The sequence below is a fragment of the Panthera leo genome, chromosome A1, assembly GCF_018350215.1.
Source record: "Panthera leo isolate Ple1 chromosome A1, P.leo_Ple1_pat1.1, whole genome shotgun sequence".
Taxonomy (NCBI): domain Eukaryota; kingdom Metazoa; phylum Chordata; class Mammalia; order Carnivora; family Felidae; genus Panthera; species Panthera leo.
In genome coordinates this window covers 78,455,792-78,481,281 of record NC_056679.1, presented here as the reverse complement: position 1 = coordinate 78,481,281, position 25,490 = coordinate 78,455,792, and the positions used below count along the sequence as shown (strand labels likewise).

Sequence of the window (25,490 nt, the reverse complement as noted above, 5' to 3'; positions counted from 1 at the left end):
AAACAAAACCATCTGATTAGACCTATAAACTTTAAAATAATGAGTAGTTGGGGCACCTGGGTGGCTCAGTTGGTTAAGCGTCCAACTTTGGCTCAGGTCGTGATCTCACAGTTCAAGCCCCACGTCGGGCTCTGTGCTGACAGCTCAGAGCCTGGAGCCTGCTTCGGAATCTGTATCTTCCCGTATCTCCACCTCTCCCCTGTTCATGCTCTGTCTCTCTCTGTCTCCCAAAACTAAATAAATGTTAAAAAATAAATTAAATAAAATCATAAAATAATTAGTATTCAAAAGGCAATCCACCCTCCACCACCCGAAAAGATTTTAGAAAGACTTTCACCAGGCATTCAGGGCACATACCATCTTCCTTTAGCACACACCGTTTTAGAGAGGCGAGAAACAGAGAAAGCTATGCAATTTTCTCTTTCACATAAACCTGAGAGCAAAGGATTGGATAAGAAGGAAAAAAAATAGAATCTCTTCTCACTAGTGAAAATAAATGTAAACATCTTTAATAGACACTAGAAAATTGAATCTAGGACATTATGACCAAACATAATTCACACTCTAAATGAAGAATTTTTCAACATAAAAAATATATATATACGTCAACATAGCTTGCTATGTGAGCAAAGAAAAGGAGAGAGTCACAGTACTCTCAATGTGTACAGGAAAAAAGCTTTACATTAAGCTTTACATTGAAAACACTTAGGAAAGATTATCTCTGAAATCCTAAGTAAGCAGATTACTTAAAGGCAGATATTTAGAGGTATTACATTAATTTGGAAACAAGAGAAGAATATCTACTATCACCACAAATTATCAACATTATACTGGCCGTGCTAGCCAATGCAATAAAGGAAGAAGAAATAAAAGACATAAGACACAAAGAAGAGAAAAAAAAGTAATTATGATCATTTACATTAGAAAATATTAAGCTATTCCACAGGAAAATTATTAGAACTAATAAGAAAAGTCAGCAGGGTTTCTAGATAGAAGATCAACATATGAAATGCAAGATTGAGAGTTCCCAATAAACAAATTAAAACGTAATAGAAAAATGGCAACAAAAAGTACAAGAGCATAGAAAAAAATCAAGATGTGCAAGAAATTGACAAAAAAACAAAGATATTTAAGAAAAAATACATGAACAAATAGAAATAAAGATCATATTTATGGCAGAAAAGAATCTAAACAAACCAATTCTCCCCATATTAATCTATAAATGTATTTCTAGTTGAAATCCCCAAAGAATTTTTTTTATGGACTGAGTCAAAGTGATTGTAAAATTCATATGCAAACGTAAAGATCCAGGGATAACCAAAACAGAGAGGAAAATAAAAAGTTATTATATGAGGACTTACTTATTAAAACAATATGTTATTGATACAGTTTTAGTGAAACATTAAAAATCAGGAGGGGAAAAAAAGCATTTCAAATAATTGGGGATAAGTGGGGGAGGGATCGTGGAAAATTTGACTAAAAATATAAAATTTTATCAATCCTTCATATGAACAGAAGTAAATTCCTGATGTTTTGAAAATCTAAGGGTTTTAGGAACAAATGGAAGGGGACTTTGAGGTAGGAAAAGGCTGTCTACTAGGGGCCTGAAGTCAGACCACCGCGTCCCGGCACAAGATAGCATTTCTTCTTCTTCTTTTTTTTTTTTTTTTTTTTAACATTTATTCATTTTTGAGAGACAGAGAGAGGCAGGACATGAGTGGGGCAAGGGCAGATAGAGAGGGAGACACAGAGTCCAAAGCAGGCTCCAGGCTCCAAGCTGTCAGCATGGAGCCCGACACGGGGCTCGAACTCACAAACCGTAAGATCATGACCTGAGCAGAAGTCGGACGCTTAACCAACTGAACCACCCAGACGCCCCAGCATGTCTTCAATTCTTAATGTCTCACAATGTTATACAGATTTGCAACAACAACATCTAAACAAAACAAAACAAAACAAAAAAAAAAAAACTGTGGGAAATTTACCCAGGATTGATGATATTGCTGTATCTGGGGCGGAAGAGGAAGAAGAAAGGATCTTTGTCAGCAAACAAAAGGAACTTGAGCTTTTACTTGTAATCTCCCTTCTTCTATGTGAAAAGTCTGAAGCGGAAGTGGTGAGTGTTGGCAGTGTTCCTTCTAGATAGGAGGTGAGTGACTGACCTGGCCACACCCTCCATACCCTTCCTGATGCGTACATCTCCCCCCACCTCCACAAAAAGACCCTTCATGAAGACAGATATCATAAAAAACTGGGTAAGTCTATTTTCTTTTTCCCACAAATGCACAGCAGGTGTTTGAGTATTTCTATGAGGCAATTGGGAATGAATAATATAAATTCATTTATTAAAGAATTAAGTACATTATAATTGATAAAGTCATGTACAAAATAACATTTTGCCAACTCTTAATGACTTAGGAACCGATGGTCTGGATTTTTAGATTATCTCTCTTGCAGATGTCTTTTTGATTTGTACTATCCATCAAAGAGTTTAAATCTTGATAATCATTTTAATAAACTGTTAAGGGAGAAAATTAAAACTAATAAGTAAATATTTGGTTTTTAATTGGATTCATTTACACCTTCGATCCTTACTTCAGAAGCAAGTTTCACTTCGTTCCCAGTTTTGTGTCTCTAATTGAGGACAGATAATGTCTCTGACCGTTTTTGAACTTTTAACCAGAATTTATAAAATTCATATCAAATGAGACAGAGACAGAGAGAGAGAGAGAGAGGGATAAGAGAATGAGATTTTACTTAGGATTTTCAAGTGAGGTTCAATACATCATACGGTCAGACGTTTTCTTGGGGAAATTAATTACCAATTTATCAGAATAACAGTGAAAAAGCGTTTAATATCTAGACATTTTTTTCTTACTCCACTTGTCTATCACTTAGCTTACCATTTAGATTGCTACTTCACTTATTTCATCCCCAAAAAGATGGGGGGGGGGCGTATTTCAAATTCTCTAATCCTTAAGTGTTATGGGGAAGATGTGTGTGATTTGGCAAAAAGATACTTTTAAGTTTATTTACTTATTTTGAGAGAGTGAGCACGCAAGCATGGGAGGGGCAGAGAGAGAAGAGAGAATCCCAAGTAGGCTCCAAGCTGTCAGCCCAGAGCCCCACACGGGGCTCCAACTCATGAACCCTGACATCGTGACCTGAGGCGAAACCAGCTGTCAGATGCTCAGCCGACTGAGCCACCCAGGCGCCCCACCGGCAAAAAGATTTAAGTTATTTTTAATATCCCTTGGCTTTGTGATGGTCACCAAGCCCTGCCCTACCCCACCCTGTTGACAATCACTACAGATTGTCCAATCAGCGACGTGGGTAGTTTCCAAGGAGAAGAAGACACTTAAAACTGGAGTCAGGAGATAATCGTACAAGTTCTCTCCCTACTTGGGAGGATGATGGAGCACAGATATTCTGAAAAATCACATTCCTCCTTTTCAAGAAAATCTTTCCTCCTCATCTGGCTCAGGAAGGAGTAAAACACAGCCCACTTAAAGCCTCCAGCTGGAGGGAATGATGGCAAGCCCTCAGCTAACACAGAGGCGACGCATCTGTGGGTAGCATTTGGCAGGGTAATGATGCTGTTGCACCGTTTTGAGATATTCAAGTCACAGTGATGGACCATTCTCATCCCCAGGGACGCTCCCAATGGCTGCCACCTTGGAGAAGACGAAACAGCAAACTTGTAGCTCAAAGACTTAACCTGCCCAAACTGGCCTCGTTTCTTGGCAAAAGATAAAACAAATGGTACTTTCTTAAGAACGTGTATAAATGTTATGGCCACATTGCATAGCCTTTTACAAGTCTTTTTAAAAAGTCAGAGGTTGCACCTGACTTTTCAAAGAAAAAAGAAGAGCCTTCTGGTTAAATAATTTAAGAACAATATAATCACACATACACACACACACGCACACACACACACACCCGATTTGGATTAAGGTCTATGCATCCTGTGGAACCCAAGAAGCAGGTGTATAAGTAATGACAAATCCCCCTCAAGAAGGCAAACAAACAGCCTGGAGACGGGATTTGACACAGTCATAAGGCGGTGGGTAAAGTAGAGATGATCTGTGCAAACAGTCCAGGTATGAACCGTAATCCAAAAGATATTTTTAATGGCTGCTGGAAGTACAGCACAAAGATGCTGTCTCCTTAGCACCACCAGGCCCCCCAGCGCATTATAAACCACCTTTCTGACTTCCTGGCCCTGACAGACGAGATCCTTGCCCCATACTCGATTATAGCTAAAAATCTAACCTGCCAAATATAATCTCACAGACTAGGTTAACATGCTTACTGCCCTATTAGTGTTTGAAAAATCGTTATTCACCTACTAGAAGGTATGTCAGGGTATGTTGTTAAAAATCACTGAGGTTTTCTGAAACTGTTGACGATAATTTTTTAATTAAAAAACATCTCGAGATAGCCACAAAATCATTACCAAAAATACTTTGACTTAGAAATCCTCAAGAACTATCAGGACACCATCAACCACACTGACAGTGTAAGTTCAGAAGTATTAAATTCATTAATAAACAAATTTAAAGAGCGTTACAGCCCAGGTACATGGATTTTGTTCGGGTGGGTTTGGTCTATTCATCCCCAGAAATTACGCGAGGGACTCTATGTGCAAGTCTGTGTTTATGCCCTTCACCGGATTCTCAAACTAAACTCTGACCTAACAAAAGACACTATAACATTTCGTAAGTACATTAAGCCCTACATGATTGCCTCAAGGAGAGATAAATGGGTGATCACAACAAACTGGCCTACATAATCCAATATAAACGGGAAAAATATTACTTTCTACTTAAAATCCTTGGAACTCCCACAAACGTGTGCCTATGTGCAAGTAAATATTCAAAATGATTAGTATATGAACTGAATTCACAGCAGAATAAAACTGAGGAGACTTCCCAGATCAACGTAAGCCACATATCCGGCTGACCCGGTTAATCTGCTGTATTTTCATTTCGGAGCACCAAGGTCGAGATAGGCCCCCTCCCCCATTCAGTGAGATAGTCTTCAGACCAAATACACATTACCCAAAGTGCTGACACAGGTTCCTTTTGTAACCCAGCCTGCAGAGCTCTCCAAAGCTATGCTTCCATTTTCCCTCCAGGAAATATTTGTTCTCTCTAATTAAGAGAAAAGAGCAAGTCTCATCTAAGGAAGGAGGGCAATTTTTCTGAGGTCTGAACATTAACTTGCTTCTTCCAATCCTACCACGAAATCTCCACGTTCATTTAGACACTCACAACCCTTCCAGGGGTGTCAGATGCTGGGCAGGAGTGGGTTCACCTGCCTCGGTGACAGCACCTGAAATTTATGTCCCCCGGGACGTGTTTCTGTTTTCTCGTTTCAGCGAGTGAGTCATCGGCTGTGGCACGCGGGGTGACACCGCCGTCCCCTGCCAAGACCCCAGCCAGACTGCTGGTTGCCATTTGGTGACTATGCCGATGGGAATCTTTCTGGATATCTAGGATGTTCCATGCTAACTTGCAAAATGATTTTTCTTTATTATCAGAATATATGCATTCAGAAGCAGGGCCAAATACAGAAAACATCCTGCTGATGATTTCAGGAACCAAATCACTGAATTGATATGTGAATTAAAAGAAAAAGAAAAAAAAAAAAAACAAGAAAAGAACTGAAGAAAACTTCAACTCCTCTCTAAAACAGTCTGGCTCTCTTTCTCACTGGTGTATCTGTTTAACACTTCTGTCTGTTATTTATTTAAAAAAATTTTAACGTTTATTCATTTTTGAGAGAGAGAGAGAGACAGACTGTGAGTGGGGGAGGGGCAGAGAGAGAGAGAGAGAGAGAGAGAGAGAGAGAGGATCCAAAGCAGGTTCCAGGCTCTAAGCTGTCAGCACAGAGCCCAATGTGGGGCTTGAATTCACGAACCATGAGATCATGACCTGAGCCAAAGTCAGATGCTCAACCGACTGAGTCACCCAGGTGGCCCTTCTGTCTGTTATTTTAACCCCACACTACAGTTTTCCTGGGTAGGAGAGGCAGCATTGAAGAGTGAGAAATTTCACAAGTGATATCTTTTCAACAGCCTTCTTTTCTCTTTCCATAATCAATCTTAGTCTGCAGATTGAAGGACAGAGACTCTAGACATTTGCTGGGGTGGTGACCCCCTACCTCCCATGAAAGACAGCATCACTTTCATATTGAAAACCTGGAGCCTTCATTCCAATTTGACCTCATTCTCCCACCTGTCTCCAGCTGCTCAGAGGGCCCCCCACCCTTGAGAGCACCAGCTCTCTACTCAAGTCACAGCCAAAACATAGTCCAGGCACTGCTACTCACCTGTCCACAGCTAGGAGCTGGCATCCCGCCACGTGAGTTTTTCCTCAAGGACCCCCTAACTGAGTGGGAAATATCACGGTTTCTAGCCCACGTAGACCTCATCTGCACAATAATCAAGGACCACACACTGCGCTCTGGACTAGTCGGGCAAGCGAGTCATGGGCGTGTCCAAACAGAAAGGACAGAATATGGAAACTGATCAGGGCAAATCCATTGTCATTGCTTACTGCAAAGACAACGGAGCAAACAGAAAACGTCCCTCCCATCCAGGAGTGTACGTGAACAGCGACATCCCTATTTCTAGGGAGCAACACAGTTCCCCTACTTGCCACTCCCCAAAACAAACAAGGTCACCAAATCAAAATTCGGTGGAAAAGACTGGACCGCATCTCAGGTTTTCAACATGCCGCCCATCTGCATTTCTTCAGAACCTTCCCTCTCCACAGACAGACTGCCATAAACCAGGAACATTCTTTCCAGCCACTCCCGCCACATCAGGTGCCACGCGGACAACTTTGTATGTGTCCTCTCATTATCCTCAGATCACCCTGGGCACCAACCGAGGTTCTTGGAGGAACCAGGGGGAACGGGTGTGGATACACGAGGACTCAGGATGAAAATGAGGAAGATGAACTGTCAGCTTTGGTGTCTGAAGACACTTTTGGGGAACTCGTCCAAAGTTTCTATAAGTCACTGAAGCCGAATGTAATTAATCATAAAGTTTTTAAATGTTTATGTTTAGCTCAACTAAAATATTGTAAGAACGTAATACAGTGTAAGCATATTTAAGAAACCGAAGGCTCAGTACAAACCCCCAAATCTCCATATGTATGCTTGAAACTCAAGTTTATTTACCGCATACATTTGCATGCCAAATCGTGCTGCCCAAAAAATGTGGATTTCAGAACAGGCAGACAGAAATGAATGAGTGCACAAAGGAATGAAGGGATGAACAAATAAGTAAGTTCGTAAATAAATCAAGCATATGGTCGATCTCACTCTACCTCGTTGGTCTCTTAACCTCCGTATGCTAACCTTCTATAACTTTCAGTCTATTTATTCTTAGGGTGTGTTTAATGGTGAAACAGAAAATGTTGCACAGGTTCGACTTCTCAGGTGTCCTCAGGAATGTAAACCATTGTACTCAGAACACATGAAGAACGTGAGTGAAATTTGGGGAACATTTGGGGGACTCTCCCAAGGTTCCCACAACCCCTCTGAGGTTCAAGAACCTCCTGGCCCATGGGGGGGTCTCTGCAGGGGCCAAGTTTGCACCAGAACTCTGGGGAAGGTGTCACTTTAGGGAAAAGTGATCATTTACAAAAAAAATGTTTTTTAATGTTTATTTATTTTTGACAGAGAGAGAGAGACAGAGACAGACAGAGCATGTGCAGGGGAGGGGCAGGGAGAGAAGGAGACACAGAATCTGAAGACACAGGCTCTGAGCTGTCAGCACAAAGCCCAACACGGGGCTTGAACTCACAGACTGTGACATCGTGACCTGAGCTCAACTAACTGAGCCACCCAGGCGCCCCGAAAAGTGATCATTTTAAATGTAACATTGCCAATTCAGCCGCCAGGATGGAAGTGTTGTACTGTGAGATGGGTCCAAGTTTAGGAGTGGCAAAAATTATTTTATCATTTTTTTTAAATTATGCTATTCATGATACTTTCATTAGGCTCTCCGACATTTATCTCATTTTAGAATCACATGCATGATCCTTTAGAAAAAGTTCATTGCAGTTCAGAGCATGTATTTTGTTTACAAGTTATAAAAAGTGAATAATGAAAATGCTTGTGACTTCTCAAGGTGCTGTCCCATTCCCAAGCCCTCCTCTACCTTCGACCCAGAGAAACCCAAGATGCACACCTGGGGAAGTGTGGGGGCTAGATCGTCTGTGCTGTGAGCCTGCCCTGAGGGGGCTGCCCCAGCACGGGTGGCATGTGGGCAATGAAGGAAGGAAGAAATGCCCTTCTCACACCTTGAGGACTACAGGGGGAAACCTGTGAGGAGCCAGGAAAAGGTCAACCGTAACCATTGTCCAGCTACAGGAAAGTACATCTCCCATGGGAGCCCTTCCCTTCCTAGAAGGCCGTCAGCTACCACACAGAGAGGACTCCCACCTTGGGACACTTTTAATTCCTGTCTCAACACTGGATATTTGGGGACACAAAGAGTTCACAGAACAGTGATTTGGGAGCAGAGCAGCCTTGGGACCTACCTCTGTGTTCCCCAGGGTCATAAACATTGTCCTCAGACCACAGTCTTTAAGGGAAGGTGAGGCATAAGAACACATGTTTTCATTACGCCACAAATAACACTTATTTACTAGAATGGTTACACCAAGACACGTAGTACTACCACAGATTTGAAGAGCTGTGGACAAATCTACTTACGTTGACACAATAGAAGAAACATTTTCTTGTGGCCAACATAGTGTGGTCCATCATGCTGCCTTTTCCGATCAGAGATAAATTTAATGTCTCCTTAGTATCTTTTTCAAAAGGTTTGTAATTTTATTAAGTAAAAGAACAACAAATACTTAAGAGCAAGACTTTCTCTTGTGACTGTTACACTAAAAATAGCCAACCAATATCACGAAATGGAGAAGGATTTCTACAATGATGAGGGAAAATAAATCATGGAAGTAGGGAGGTATTAAGGAAATGTATCCAGAATCCTCTCTATGTCACAAACTTTGTTCATAAGATGATGTTCTGGAACACAGCGGGTGGGGCCCGGAAAGAAACCTACTTAGAGCTACAGGAAGACTCGTGGACAGGAATATAGGAGATGACAGTCCCCAAGTGTTTGCACATCACATCTGCTATCACAAGGCAGACAGGTGATTGAGTCCACTTGGGAAGCGGGGAATCTTCAAGCTGCCGGATACTGCTGTTTCCCAGTCAGGTAAGCTACCTCCGTGGGGAAAAGAGACCCTGGAAATCATCTTAAAGACTCCTGAGAAGAGTAAGCAGACCTCAACGTTGGTCTGACTGCAGTGAACAAAGTGTCCGAGGGAAGACTTCTCTTTGGGGACAAGGGCTATTTCCCCAGGAAGGACCTGGACAATACAGCTTCGGATTTGCTGAGAAAAAACCGGCCAGTGAAGAACGGACTAGAAGGCCAGTGTTTCCAGTATTCTTGGTGGTGGCCAATTGTCTACATACGAAGTTATCGGAATCCACATATGGATGCCCAAGTGGTTTCAACATGGAATTTGTCTATGGCTCCATCAGTCACTAGATGTCAGCTGACAACATGCAGTAGAGTCGAGGCCAAGTAATACTAGAAAAGTCACATACAAGGTAACTACTTTATCAGTGTTTCTATAGAAACTATTCTATATTACTTCAAAATCACACTTTCATTGTTGAAGATTGTCAACTCAATGTGAACAAGCAGCAAGTTATGAGTAAACTGTAAGGGCCTCCTGCATATCTAGTGACCACACCTTGAGGCCTGCAGGAGCGCAGGCCCGTCACACCGTAAGACAGATGGGTTCAGCTGTATCCTTTGGGAAATCCAAGGAAAAGCGACCCAGCTCACTCAGCACAGGAGTCCCAAAGCCTACGTGCCTTCTGGCATCAGATCGGCCTTCGGTCTTTCAAGCCGATCAGCTCCTAAATGAGCACTCACATCTTGTTAAGTAGAGATGCTTCCTCCTGGTCCTGGGGTTTCCTCTCACGGGGAGACGTTCCACCGGCTGTAAGTCTCCTGGGCTCTGCGGGAGCACCATCCCCCACCGCGACGTGAAGGAGGAGGCCCTGGCAGGAGGCTGGGGACTCTCCTCCCGGGGTCCCTGCTGGTCTGCTCCCAGCGCTACCTCCGAAAGGCCAACCGGACCACCGGGCAAGCCGGGCCTCGTGAGGGCAGAGGTCAGAAGCAGCTTGCTCACCGTCGGCAGGCATCTCTCGCCTCTCTTGTCTCCTTCACAGACTCCGTGTCTTGGCTCTTAATGCCCTACTCGACTGTCTTACTTCTTGGTTGAGGATCAGACATGAAGGTGAGTGCTATTATATCCTAATGCCCTCCAAAGACCATGAAAGCACTGAGTGAAGAGCTGACATTCTCACAGATTGACAGGCTATAGGACTCCCTTCACTCTACAGGTCAAAGTTATAGTTTAGAAAAAGAAATGTCTTGGAAAGTGGATTAAACACCGACACTCTGATCTGTGTAGGGTGATCTGCCATCTCAAAGGCAGGTGCATCGGAAGGGGGGATAAAGAAGCTGGCCGTCCACGCATCACAACTTTCCAGAGCTGACATTGCTTCCACAATAACATGTTGGTCTTGCCTATTTCACGGGATTTCTTCTTTTTCCTTTTTTTAAGTGTGTATTTATTTTTGAGAGAGAGACTGCGCGAGCAGGGGAGGTGTTGGGGGAGGGCGTTGACAGAGGATCCAAAGCAGGCTCTGTGCTGACAGCAGAGAGCCCAATGTGGGGCTCGAACTCATGAACCGTGAGTTCATGATCTGAGCCAAAGTCAGGCGTTTAACTGACTGAGCCACCCAAGCGCCCCGACAGGATTTCTGCTGAAGCTGATTGATACATAATGCACCTTGTGAACATAAAAGTTTTAAACTGACAGAGGTATTATATTATTACACCATATGTCATACTATATCATATGTAATAATATATATGTCATCTAATAACATATATAATACATCATGTATATAGTCTTTGTTGCTATTTTTATCATTATTCCTTTTTGCCTACTTGAACCAAATCATTTTCAACTAATCCCAATAAATAAAGCTTTAGCGTGTTTCAGTTTCTGGAGTGCCCTGACCACAGAGTGTGACCCCTGGACGAAAGCTGCCCCAGCCGGGTGGGTCCCTGGTGCGGGTAGCCTACGAAGACATGAATACCATAGCGCCCCGCAGGTGGGGAGGGGTCTTTGCTGTGATCTCACTGGCGCGATACTAGCCAATCAGGTACTGCAAAGGCTGCTGTTCATCCTAATTAACTAATCATCAGCATCTCCCACATCATACCCCAGGATTTCAACGTAGAAGCGGCGCTATTTTGAATCTGGGTAGAGAAAGTAATTTTTTTGCTGTTCTGCTGTAATCCAGGAAATGGGTCCAGCATTCCAAGAACAAAAATGTCATCTGCTTCAATTTTGCTTGACTTCTCTTAATAACTTGTTACAGTACATCTTATTTACAGGGATTCTTTCTTGCAGAATTCACCCAAAAAAAAAAAAAAATGTGGTGTGAAAGATACTCCCCTTCAGCTTGAAGGGCACTCACCAACTTTAACCATGGGATACACATTTCTTATATGTTTCTGACATGATTACACATTTCCAAAAAGTGGGGGATTCATAAATAATTGAAACCTAAGTTTATCCTAGTGTTGAGACCTCTCTGAGACTTAGGAAATGGGTCTGTAAATCTACAAATCCTTAAGCTTTCCATGAATTTCAATGAGTTAGAAACACTGCAAACATAACCTTTCTTTGCAGTGTTTTGAGATTTAAATTTAGGTTTGGGTGACCCAGGGGAGAAATGAGAGGGAAAAAAATGCGAAATTTGACTCATCTGAGAATAGTATGTCTTCTAAGTTAAACTTGTAATACATTAAATCACTTCTAATTTCCCACTAATCCCTGTCTTCATTCACTTGCTTAGTAAAGAATTTTAAAAGACAGCACTAACCCCACAAATTTACATATTGACACAGCAGCAATATTCCCACTGAAAGGGAAATATTATGCTTTCCAAGGTTCGTGTGTATATATTTTTCTGTGTGTGTGTATGTAGTCAAACATCAAGACTACGTATAAGTTTTTCCAATTATATACATTTAAGGCTCTGTTAGATTTAAATGTCAAATGGAAATTTTCTAGAAGTTTCTTTGTGCAGCCGGATTGATAATATTAATTTTTTCAATGTCAATTTCAGCAGCGTTGCCAATAATTTTATACAAGATTAATTTGCAAGACTTAGCATATTAGTATCATGCTGTGAATAATCTCCATATTTAAAGGAAAGTTACAAATTAACTGATAATAAATAATTACAAAACCAAGAATCCTCACCATACCAAACCGTAAGGTATAGCCGCTAAAATACAGATGATAACAACCCCCACCCTGCACTCCCACACTGTGCTGTGCACGTGCGGATCAGTGTGCGGTGGGATTTCTAAGTGTACATTTTAACGAGGACTTCGGTACCCCTTTGTCCATGACTCTTCTGAGAGGTCCATGTTTCTTTAAGAAGCATCCATTAATACATGTTGGTTCTAGTGTTTTCCAAGAAACCGCTAAAGGCAGCAATTTTTAGAAAACTGGTGGAGAACTCTATATGGGCAACAAAGACATTCTCAAGGGGTTTCATTCAAAGACGAGCACACGTGTGAATTCTGCTTTCAATGCTGCTCAAAGTCATTGTTAGTGACAAGAATATTAACCAAGTATGCCATGGATGACTATAATTTTTAGACCATGAATAGTTCTGAAAAGCTATCGCTTACGGGCGAGTAAGGCTATGAGTCAAAATGATAACCAGAGAGACGTTTCGTCAAATAATCCACAAAGTGAAGAAAATAGGAAGCATCACTAATCTGAAACACATCATCTAACTGGTCCTAAGACAGACAGGAACTCCTCAACAAATGTAAGTGCTTTATATATTCCTTAACAATATTCTTGCCAGATTTATCTTTTTTTTTTTTTTTTTTTTACATTTCTCGTGCTCAAAAGGCCATAATATACCTTCAGTCCAGAGAGAATGCATTTGTATCTCTATGCATGAGATATGATTTGATTAATTCATCAATGGGTGCCAGTCCGGGGAGAGGGTTTAAATCTCTAAGAAAGAGTCAATAAAACCCTTTAGGTAAAGTCACTTGTTCAAACGAAATGTTTTAATGATAGTGTAACTTGGGTGTCATGCTGGGTTACAAAGAATCTGTAAGAGGGGAGCCTTTTAAGTCGGCTCAGGACTAAGAGTGCAGACCTGTGTCCGTCCATCCTACCTGCTGTGCTCCTCTTGGCTCTGGAGGCAACAGTTCATGGTATTCACCAAAAAGCTAAACAAACGACCGAACAGGGATTTGGCCAAGAGATCTCGGTAAAATTCAGCCATCTGTACTGTGTGTCGTCGAATGATGGTGTCTCCTAGGACAGCAGAAAGGAGAGGAGAGAGAAGAACGAGGTTCCCCTCATTTAGAAGCAAACAACACCGTGCATGTCACATAGCCTCACACACCAAAAGATGTTCGAAACATGTGATAACTCTAATGAATGAGGTCTCTTAAAATGTTTCCCCAAATGAGTGCCATGTACGTTGCAATCGTACTTGCTACAAACACTGAGCACAGCTTCTGACCCCCATGCAGGCTGTGTAATTTCCTTTCTGTTAGGGAACCAAGGGTTGGCAGGGCCCCTCTTAACAAGCATTCTGATAACAGCTCACTGGTTTGACTATGAATCCTCCCCAAGGCATCTGGAAACCTGGCCATCGGGGAAATCAGTCCTATTTTAAATATTTTCAAAGACATGGTCCAGCTAACCACAATGCGAGTGTGGAGTTTGGGAACAAGTTTGGGCCTTCGGGCAGAAACGTTTATGTCATTCTCTAAGACGTGGGGATCCAAATCTTGAGTGATAAGGCTTTTAGAAGAGAGTAGACTAGAGAAGAAACCAAGAAAAAAAGGAATCAGTGAGGAAGATGTGGAGCTGAGACTATGATAGCTGCTGTGCTCCAGCGCAGAGAGGAGCAGGGGGTCCAGCATTCAGACCGTGTGGCCGCGGCCAGCCTGGCTAACCTGTGCCACTAGTCTGATCAGGGAGTTAAGTAATAGGACGAGGGCTGTGTGAAATGACACCCGAGAGTTTGATCGGTGGAGATGCAGACTCAGGAGGAGAGCTGCTTCTGAGATAGGCTGAGATAAAAGGAAAAAAAGGGAGGGGGGCCCTGGGTGGCTCAGTTGGTTAAGCGTCCGACTTCGGCTCAGGTCATGATCTCACAGTTGGTGAGTTCAAGCCCCGCATGAGGCTCAGCTTTCGGCGCAGAGCCTGCTTGTGCTTCTCTCTCTCCCCTTCTCTCTGCCCCTGCCCTACTCACGCTCTCTCTTTCCCTCAAAAGTAAATAAACTTTCAAAAAATTCACAAAAGAAAAAAAAGAAACAAAACAGCAGGTAAGGAAGACTCCAGGACCTACAGGTTCAAGGCCACCAAGATCAACAAACTAAGTGGCTACGAGAGCAGGTGTGCCCTTGCTGATATCATAGAATTAAGGTCCCTGGAGTCAACATGATGGAGCGTGCTGGAAGGTGAGTAAGGACAGGAGGACAGTGTAAGCAGAAAAACCTGCCTGTAGTAAATTCTAGATATTAATGGTGAGTTCAAGTTTTCTTTAGAAAGTCATGAGAAATGATGAATTTGGAGAAGTGCAAGAAACTTAATATAATTGGATGCAAGGGCTGGTACAAAATGGCTCAGAATACAGCCTAAGTTTGGTGGGCCCGAATCATAAAGGGCCTCCTGGGCCAACCCAAAGAGATGAGGTTCACTCTGGAAGGCCTGGGAGCATCTCTGAAGGGCTGATGTCCATGGATGAAAATCCTACTTGCAGAATATGATTCAGAAAGACTATTCCTGAAGCAGTGTGGAAGGAAGCCAAATGAGATGAGACCAGACAAAAGATGAGAGACAATGCCATTCGGTGATCAAGGGAAGGAATGATATATTGAGGCAGCGGTGATAGAAATAAAGAGAAGGCAATGAGAACAGGAGGTATTTGTGGAGTAGAGCCGGCTTGTGTCTGGTCTAGTCGGTGGAGGAGGAGAAGGAAGAGGTAACTGAGTGAACAATGGGCAGATCCATACAGTTCCGGAACATGGGGGAACTCTCTGAAGACAAGGCACAAATGATAAGCCACATACCTAAATACCTCCAAGGTAGGTCCAAGAGGAGAAGCAGATAAAGACAGTGGTGATTAGAGGAAAAAAAAAGACCAACTGGAGGGTGAGTCCTTAAACTTTCGATACGAGGAAGGGGGGGAAGGTGCTGATGTATGGGGAATAACCAAAGGGCATATAGGAAGACCACTGTGTTTGCCCACTGCATAGACACACGTACGGCATGGAGATTCCCCGTGTCCACACGTGACACGTAGGCGTGACAGCACTGGGTGCTAATTCCCAACAGGCCGTTTACTAGTGATTTGACGTGCAAAGCTATTCATCCTCTTTGGATCTCAGTTTTCTCATCTGTTAAAGAAGCAAACGGCTAGGACCCCTTGGCAGCCATTTGTGAGGATTTTAAAAGTCTGGCATTTACGGCCTGTGGCACATTCCCATCAGTTTTTAAGTGTCCCATAAATGGGAGCGATGATTAGGACTTAAAATGTAGAGGGTATCGTGGCATGACATACACAAATGGTTCTGACGACTCAACTGAATAGATCCTCTTGGGCTAATGACTGGATTTGTCTAAAATGACTGACTGGATAGAAAGGTGACTGTTTCATCAGAATGGTTTCTCAAGAGCTTCACGAGCTTACAAGGCAGAGTCATAATTGTGTGAACAGATGAGTTCATAAGGCTTTCCGCGTTTGCCATTCAGTCCATGGGGGCAGTCACCGGAGGTGGGGAAAGGCAAGGCGGCATTGACTTTCCGTGCCTCCAAGATGGCCACAAACTGGACAGAATGAACGATCAGAGGAGGGTAAAGCTTACCTTTAAAATACTGGATATCCGTTGTTAAAGCAGATACCAATTCATCAGGTGACACTTGCAACAAACCAGCCACTGAAATGAAAGCCGCGTTGAAAAAAATCAAGTTAGAATGTATATATTTTTGATGGTGAGAACACCGTACTTTAGGGCCATCGTTGATAAGTTTTACATATGAGGAACTGTGGGTATTAAAGAAAACTGAACGGCCACTTTAATTATCAAAGTAAATGAGAGCAATCGCTTGGAGTTATCAAAACATTACTGAGTTGGTTGGGCTCCTGTATTAAATCACAACAGGTTTTTTTTTGTTTCCCTCCTCGCCCTCACAGATGGCCCTGAATCGTTCTCCCAGTCCCTGGTTAAATTACTTTGATATGAGGTGAAGATACGATGTTCACTGACAATCTGTGGTTTTAAGGTATTTTGAAAAAATCTGGGAGTGACTAACAAGGCTACTTCAAAGGGGAGAGAGAGGTTTTTGGCAAGACCTCTGAAGGGAAGTAATTATATTGTTTAAAATGTGTGGTTAATAACATGCCCCCAAAATACACTGGGCGGCAGGGTGGGGGTGGAAAATATTCAGAACGACATAAATAAACCCCAGGATGCACCTAAAAATCAGCTCTGTAAACATGGTGGGAAGCCTGAGAACACAATGTGCCCACTGCTCTTCATTCCCAAAACCATTGAAAAGAAAGAACAAAGTGGATACAGCTCTTTTATGATTTTTTTTATTATTATTTTTTTTTCCTGCTCTATTCTACTCCCGAAGAAAACCTTCTTCCCCCTGCTTTTCTGTACTGTGTCTCCATCTACTGGCCGGTCTGCAAAACTGCACACCCACGAGGTTAGAGAGAGATGTGCTCCACTGACCTTGTTCCAGAAGCTGGAGGTCAGAGACAAACGCGGAGTTGGCCTCGGTCAGAGCAGTGAATCGAATGTCTCCAATGTGCAATATTGCTGCTAGGATCACAAACAGATTCTCTACCTCCTACGCGTTTTAGAAAAACAGAAAGCGGAGAGAATTGCTTAGAAGAAAAGATAAGACAAATCCTTGAAAAACCTAATAGGTTAAAAAAAAAAAAAAATCAATGCTGTGAACTCCGTTAGTGGAGCTGGGATTTTTCAGATCCCGGGGGTCTGGCGAGAGAACTACCAACCTTCCGCTCAAAACCAAAACCTCACAATTCAGTGCACATTTTGTCTACATCAATGTCTCTGTTCCTTAAACAAAAAAAAAGGCGGGGGGGAGGAAGTGACGTTCTGATATAAATCAACAGCTTCTTGACAAATCTCATAATGAAAACTGGATCACCGTGTTCTGAGTCTGGCTGGCTGGACCTCACCGGGACGGTCAGATCGCCCGCATCCTCCCAGAGCTGGACGCGGAGGCGGCTTCCTTCCAGGATGCCTGCTATATGGTGCGTATCTCTCCCAGTTACCTCCCCTCTGAGATGGACCGAGGCTATGATGACAGAACTTTTCACTCCTGCTGGAAAATTCAGGAAGGCACAATACAAATATCTATGCCTAGATTAAAAAAAATGCTAATTGTGTTTTTAAGGTATTTTGAGGAAAACAGAAAGAAATGGATGTTTGGCCAGAGCCACCTTTGAGCAGAAGGTAGAAGGAAGTAAGAGAACATTTGTTGAAAGACGGTATCTGAGAACGTGGAACTCTGCATAAAGAAAGAAATCAGACCTTAAATCTGGCTCGTGGACCGCCATTCCGTGGCAAGCATGAAAAATCAAGGGAAAGCTGTAGGCTAAAAAATACACTTCTCTAGAAGAACAAATATTTAGTATAACGACATCAATAGTAAAGCTGCGGGGCGCCTGGGTGGCTCAGTCGGTTGGGCGTCCGACTTCGGCTCAGGTCATGATCTCGCGGTCCGTGAGTTCAAGCCCCGTGTCGGGCTCTGTGCTGACAGCTCAGAGCCTGGAGCCTGTTTCAGATTCTGTGTCTCCCTCTCTCTCTGACCCTCCCCCGTTCATGCTCTCTCTCTGTCTCAAAAATAAATAAATGTTAAAAAAAAAAAAAAAAAAAAAGAATAGTAAAGCTGGTTAGGTTCCACATTGGGCAAGTGACATAGTCTTCAAATCCTCATTTTCCTAGTCTGCAATTTCGAAATAAAGAGCTGCTCCCTGTGAAAAGTTACTAAGAATAGGTCCTATTCACTTTATAAATATATAGGTGAACATACAGCCCTGGGGACTTCCATGAATTTCCTCCAGATCTTCTGGATTTCACCACAAAGTATAATTCTATCATCTTGAAAGTGAGAACACGGACAAGGACGGTCTCTAAGTAATTTTTCGGGTATGATACCGTAGGATTGTGGCAATACTTAAAAATGGGCTTGGTAACCCACAAATTACAGATGACGGTCTCGAGTTTTATTCAGTTATGCTCGTTACAACAACATTTTACTTCTTACTCGACCTGACAACTGCTTCCTCCCTTTTCTAATAAATCCAGTAACTTCTCAGTAGCTTTTCCAGCGCCTTGTGAGGTAGGGGCTCTGCAGATGGGGACAGGAAGGCTTTGTCCTGACCTCAAGGATCTCACAGCTCAGCAGTGGAGACATAGTGTGACAGTCGGCCACACTACGGATTACCGTGTGTGGAATCTTCTGCCCTGTGAGCAGAGGCCAGGGACGCTGCCCCGTGTCTGCCAGGACCCAACACCAATCCCCCGCCGTCCCGCTGGCCGGCGATGGCAGTGATGACAGAGGTCGCAGGTGGAGGCACCTTAAAGGACAAGTCTGGATTCAAGGACCAGAAATACCTTTCTTCTAGCCTTACTGAACATGATCTATCCTCATAAGTGCACTAAAATGTCCCCATACCAGACATCCTAAAGGATCACAGTGAAACAATTACTTTCATGTCTTTGTTAAAAGGCACACATTTCTTTCACCAAAGAGGCTGTTAAATTCTCTCTTAGCTACCTCAGGTGGAAAGCACATTTTGGTTGCCCTTCCTTTGAGAATCAATCATGGATTTTTAAAGCCCTGTTTCCAGGCAACGGGCACTTTGGTAGAAAGGTTCCTTACCCACCTGTCTATGCCAGTTTCCTATAAGGAAGCAGACATTTTAGGCACAGAAGAAGGGGAAAAAATAACCTAAAAGTACAACTGTAGCAAGTCCAAGGACAGAAACCTGCAAATAGGTTAGGACTTGCTAAAAGAAATATACAGATCATATAATTAGGAAAAAACAAAAAACAAAAAAGAGCAACAAAAAGATACCATATGATTTATGTTGCTAGAATTCCCATCTCTGAAAGGGGCAAGGGTGAAGTGGCCAGAGCTGTTTCATTTAGGGAGAGTCCCCATTTCCTTATCCCTCCCTCCCCACCCCTTCCTAGACCTCGGTGCCCTGTGGGCTGTGTCTATGTGGACTAGGGTGAAAAAGAAAAGAAGCAAAGACCCAAAGCCATCAACTTACTGCCCTAAGAAAAAGGACATATTTAAATCTATGACTAAATCTGGGTTTGGCCACTCCAAAGTTACCCATGCAATCTTACATTCCTTGCTAGTGAGGAAGTCCCCATAATTCAAAATTACAACAAACTGAACGAGGAGGGAACAGCTACTGTGTAAGGGAAAGACAACTTTGAGGGAATTTTGAGGGCACTCCAGGCTTAGCTCGTTTCACATCTCTTGTCCAGGAGACCTGTGGTGTCCAATTCGGTAACCACTGACCACACAGGCTACTTAAATTTAAATGAATTAAAACCAAGAAAAATTAAAAATCCGTTTCCTCATTCACACTAGCCACATTTCAAATGCCCACTAGCCACACATGCACCTGCCATATATTGTGAAGCACAGATCGAGAACATTTCCATGACTACAGAAATTTCTACTGTAGAGTGGCGGTTTGAACCTTTTAAATTGTATTTTTCAGCTTCATAATACCTGCAGGTGTAACTCTTTAAGAATAAGAACAAGCTTTACGTTGCACAGAAAACTTTAATGAGAGATTAGGTTACTTTTCAAAGTGATTCTTAGTAGCAAACAGTTCCTTGCCTTTGTTTTCTCTAGAACTGGTCAATGCAAAGTTCTTTGATCTGTTTTGCTCTCAGGGTTCATCTGGTCAAAGGTCTCCTTGACCACCTTCTTGAAAACAGACGCTCCTCCTCTATTTGTCTAAACAGTACCTATGACCCTGGACCCCTCGTTCATGTCTACCCCCCCCCCCCCCCCGCCGCCGAGAATGTACATTCTAGGAGGCACAGACTGAGTTCTGTCCTCTGCTGAATCATGAGTATTTGCAACAATATCCGGAATATAATAGGGACTCAGTAAATGTTTCTGAATGAAAGACTTGTGTAAATTAGGACAAGGTTGGTTTTCTCAGTGAAATATTTTATGATACGACTCACCATGTTACTGAAGCCAACTACATTCAAGGCTTGTTTCAAAAGAGCAAATTTCTCCCTGTTCACAGAATGCTCTGCTGTTGATACGTCTTCTGGTAGGGACTGGTTCAAATACCTGTTAGGATAAAAAAAGCACACAGCCTTATAGCTTGGCTTGTGGTCAAACTCCAGTGGTTAAAAGTCACTTCCGCCATATTTGGTCTCCAGAATAATAGAAGTCACCTGGACGTTGCGAGCCCTGTGTTTACAAGGCTTTGATACATAATAGCACATGATGTTTCAGGAAGGAAAAAAAAAAGTTCTTGCTGTACCAGAACCTATTTACACTGTTTTACTTGGTTCTCACCTTACCTGCACCCTTCCTACCGAAAGGAGAAGGTCACAGGTGTTTCAGGCATTTCATATAGAAATCTGGTGGGTCCTATCACATGCTTTGTAATTAATACTTTTATTAAAGATTTTTAATTTCGAGTAATTTATTATTTCTTCTGGCCAATATCCTTTAATCATGCAGTGGCTGAGTAATTTGTTGATTTATTGCTCTCATGCAACAAAAACATAGGGATCATTTCCCAAATACACAGCTGCGGGGGATATAGGTATAAAGGACACGTATAAAGTTAAAGGGCTCATCCCTGGCCACTCAGCAACAACAAAAGCAAATGTATCCCTGTGCTCAGGAAAGAGAGAATATAATATACAATATACAGTATGCAAGCAGAATAATGGAGCTGAACAAGAGGTGTTTGTAAGTGTTCAGAAAAAGGACGGAACTCAGAGTGGATAAAAGTCTACAAGACAGGAAGAGGCTTCCTTTCCAAGAGCCAATACCTGAATAAGAATTTTCCAAGCAAATTCAGGACTTAAGGGTGCCCCTGGAATACTCAGCAACATGTACAAAGGTACCCAGCGTTGACTGTGCCTGTGGTGTATACAGGAGCTCAGGTATGTTGGCAAAATGGTAGCCACGGGTGAGAGAAGCCGAAATTGGTGAGGTTGGAGAAGTAGTCAGAGTTTTGTCTCTCTTGCAAAAGAGCTTCCCTTAGGTCTTAGAAATGATGGGCAGTCCTAAACGTCTTAAAACGAAGAAATGGCACGATCAGATCAGTGTTTGAAAAAGTGTTCTGACAGCCCAGGAAAGATTACCTGGAAAGGGCAAGGGCGCTGGGTGATCCAGGGAGACCAGCAGTGGTGAAGAGGAGGGGAGACAGGTGCCCTGGAGGCAGGACTGGCAGGATGAAGGGACAGACTGGAGACAGAGGAAAGAGAAGAAGAGAGGCATTAACGAGGTTTTGCAAGATTATGTCTCAGGAAACAGGGTAGAGTGTGAGCTCATTGAACCAGAGTGTTCTCAGCAAGAAGGATATGTTTTTGAGAAAGTCTTATATTTTATATTGGTCAGGTTGACTTTGAACACCTTGTTGAGATTCCAGTAGGATTCCGAAAAATAATTGGCTGTAAGGATCTGACATTCAGAAGAGACTAGAAAATAAGATCTGGAAGTCATCAACATGCAGATGACCAAACCCTTGTGACTGGATGAGCTCACCCCAAAGAAGATGCTAACATTTTCGGGATGAAGAAAGAACTGAATGTTCAGGAAGGGAGTAGGAAAATTAAAACAAGCCAGAGCCGTCCAAACAAAAGGGTAACATTTTCAAGAATGATTGATAGTGACAGAAAAGAGACCGTAGACACAAGGAAATGGGTGGTGGTGTGGGGAAAGACACAGACTGCTGTTGATGGTGGGGCTGTGAAGACTTCTCTTCCCTCAGTGCTAGCTCTGAAGCTTGCAAGTGAGGGAGTCCAGCCTCCTGGGGTGGGGACTGGGAGAGCCTTCAGAAGATTTCCATGCTGAGTTGGAAGCCCACAGAAGATCTTGGATGGAAGGCTGACCGAAAGGGAGGTGTAGGGGGTCTGAAGAGCAGAAAGTTGCTAGAAGAGGGGCGCCTGGGTGGCTCAGTCAGTTGAGCATCCGACTCCGGGTTTTGGCTCTGGTCATGATCTCACGGTCATGAGATCGAGCCCCAGACTGGGCTCTACTCTGATGGAGTTGGCTTGGGGTTCTCTCTCTCCCTCTTTTTCTGTCTCTCTCTCTCCCTCCCTCTCTCTCTCTCTCTCTCTCTCTCTCTCTCAACATAAATACATAAAAACATTAAAAATAAAGTTGCTTCTTAGAAGGGAAGAGGGTTTGGGAATGCAGCACGGTGGAGGGCATGCCTTCCACCACAGAAGGGACACGGCCTCTCGATATGCCAGCTGAGGTGACAAATATGGGTCCAAAGGCTGCTGGCATCTCAGAGCAGCAAAGAAACCAGCGCTTTGAGGCTTCAGTGTTTCGAGGAAAGGAAGAGGTTGGGTCTAGATGACTAGGCGCCGCTGGCTGGTGGAAGCTGTAAGAATCTGAGGTATTTGCTGTGGAGACAGACATGACTGCCAAGCTGGGAGGCCCCGGAAGCCGAGTGGACGCTGTGCCGGGCCCGGAGGGAGCTGGAGTCCAGCTCACGTGGTGCACGCCCCTTCTCCAGGGGTCTCCTCCGCTGTCTGACCTGGGATGGCTGGGTTGGGGCTGGGGCAGTAGAACAAAAGGTCAAGGTCAAGGTCATCAATACTAGTGAGGAATTGGGTGGGATGGTCAGTCATTTTACCCAAAATGTGCAAAACTTTAGTGACTATAAAGGCTTGATTAAAGATAGGAAATTGCAACCGCTGTCGACTCCTCTGGTTCCCACCACAGTTTTCCATCCATCTTCCTGATGCCCTCTTTTCTCTCCCACTTACTGGTTGATCATCACAGAGGCTACTACTCCACTGTTCCATAAAAGAGACCAATGAACCTCCTTCAGAGGACTATGGGCTCCTGCTGACATTATAGAGTCAAATGTGTGAAATAACACCATTTTAAAATTCTTAAAAAATAATCAGTTAACAAGCCCTACCTATGGGCATTTCAATATTTCTTTAAGCCACCCCATCCCCCATTTTTCGTGTCCTTATGGTAGAGAATTTACAGCGGCTACGACCTGCTCCGTGAAGCAGTGAGAAGAACCAGCATTTTCACTTCTGCTGAATTCTGGATGGAGGAAGCCAAGTGAAATTAATCTTAGTAGTTGCAGACTGGGCTGTTAAGAATGCAATGGTCCAGGAGAAACTCAATCAAAATCGGATTGTAGAGGACAGTTTGCCTGATGGAGGAATGATGCTTTAAGTTCGGTTGTATGTTCCTCTGTGGCTTGAAAACTTGATGGCATGAAAATGACCAAAAGAAAACTAGAACTCAGTGTCTTCTATATGACTTCAAAATTTCTCCCACTATTCAATCATGTCCAGGATGATTTCACCAGAAATATAGTTCTTAGCTGTTTACAAAACTGTATCTTAAAATGGAAAAGTACAGGGTGGCTCAGTCGGTTGAGTGTCCAACTCTTGATTTCGACTCAGGTCATGATCTCAGAGTTCATGGGATGGAGCCCCACATAGGGCTCTGCACTCACAGCACAGAGCTTGCTTGGCATTCTCTATCCTTCGCACTATGCCCCTCCCCCACCCTCTCTCTCTCTCACACACTCACACACACACACTCTCTCTCTCTCTTTCTCAAAATAAATAAACTTTATTTTTTAAAGTTTATTTATTTTGAAAGAGAGCTCAAGCATGAGTAGGGGAGGGGCAGAGAGAGAGGGAGAGACAGAATCTTCTGTCAGCACAGAGCCTGATACGGGGCTCAAACCCACAAACCATGGGATCATGACCTGAGCCTAAATCAAGAGTTGGACGCTCAACTGACTGAGCCACTGAGGCGCCCCTCGAAATAAATATACTTTAAAAGATTAAATAAAATAAAACGGAAATGTCACTATCAGAAAAAAATTAAGGTTTATTTTTTTGAAGATTAAAAGTACTCACCTTCCCTTTGACATGATTTGTTAATGAAACCACACACAAGCAAAGAGAAATACTTGAAAAATACGTCCAGGAATATATTACAACCAAGAATCTGGAGGTTTAGAATCAACTCTTATTTGACCCTTTATGATAACATTTTTTTTTAAGTTTTTGTTTATTTATTTTGAGAGACAAAGAGAGAGGAGGTGGGGAGGGGCAGCTCCTTCACACTGTCAACACAGAGCCCGATGTGGCACGCCATGAAAGCGTCTGATTCAACTTTTTATGCTCGGACTCCAGGCACGATATGTGTGTGCACACGCACACATCTGTTTGACACACATGTGCACACGCCTAAACCATATTTGACTTTAATTTATGAAACGTCATGAATACATACGAAAACTCTGTAATCATGAGAACACATTTAGCTCTCAATAGGACTGCAGATAATTCTACTAACAGTCCCGCAGAAAGGCAAATGACTAAATGAGGCCAAGTTAGAGGTTACACATCTTGAGTAACACTCTATGCTAGTTCCACTGTTCAATGGTGGGGGAAAGAAGTGAAAAGACATATTAAACAAGGGAGATGAGGGAAAACAGGAAAAGATTACCCTTATTTTTACCATGTGTTTAAATGTGGATTATTTAGTAGATAACTCCATTGTCTCTGAACCTGGTAGGGACAAGCTGATTTAGCAGGTCAGTTATGTCCAAAAGTATATTAAGTTATATGGCAGGCAAGTTGTATCCAGCCTGATTTCTGGAAATAGCAGAAATATCCCGCCAAGGAACAGATCAAGGCACCAAGTTTTTCTGAAGATGCACTTCCTCAGAAAAGTCTGTCTTTACTAAATGCACTTAGGTTTCATTAACAACAAAAGGACAAAAGCACTGCGGAAATTAGGTAGTCCCATTTTGTGGAAATTTTGAAAACACTGTTATCAACTATAGGAAGTGATATTTTTCAATGACTTTAGATCCTTGATCATAGGTGTTGTCTGAATTGGTAACTACAAGGAGACTTGTGAACTACTGCTTCTCAGCAGACCTTGACTCTGCCACTGTCCCTATTCATTTCTTCCCCCCAAATTTCTTTTAAATGTTTGAGAGAGTGAGAGAGAGCGAGAGCACTCAAGTGAGAGGAGCGACAGAGAAAGAGGGAGAAAGAGAATCCCAAGCAG

General features: G+C 42.9%; 1 protein-coding gene across 3 annotated transcripts in view; it reads right to left on the bottom strand.

Moving 5' to 3' along the window:
• MYO16 (myosin XVI) overlaps positions 1-25,490 on the bottom strand; it is a 615,829-nt gene that overhangs the window by 201,427 nt on the left and 388,912 nt on the right. For all 3 annotated transcript variants that reach the window (XM_042930188.1, XM_042930181.1, XM_042930176.1), the window contains exons 17-20: positions 20,423-20,534; positions 16,907-17,024; positions 16,034-16,105; positions 13,328-13,469 (exon numbers count right to left, since the gene is read on the bottom strand). In XM_042930188.1, the coding sequence (XP_042786122.1) occupies positions 13,328-13,469; positions 16,034-16,105; positions 16,907-17,024; positions 20,423-20,534 (444 nt within the window). The remainder of the gene's footprint in view (positions 1-13,327; positions 13,470-16,033; positions 16,106-16,906; positions 17,025-20,422; positions 20,535-25,490) is intronic.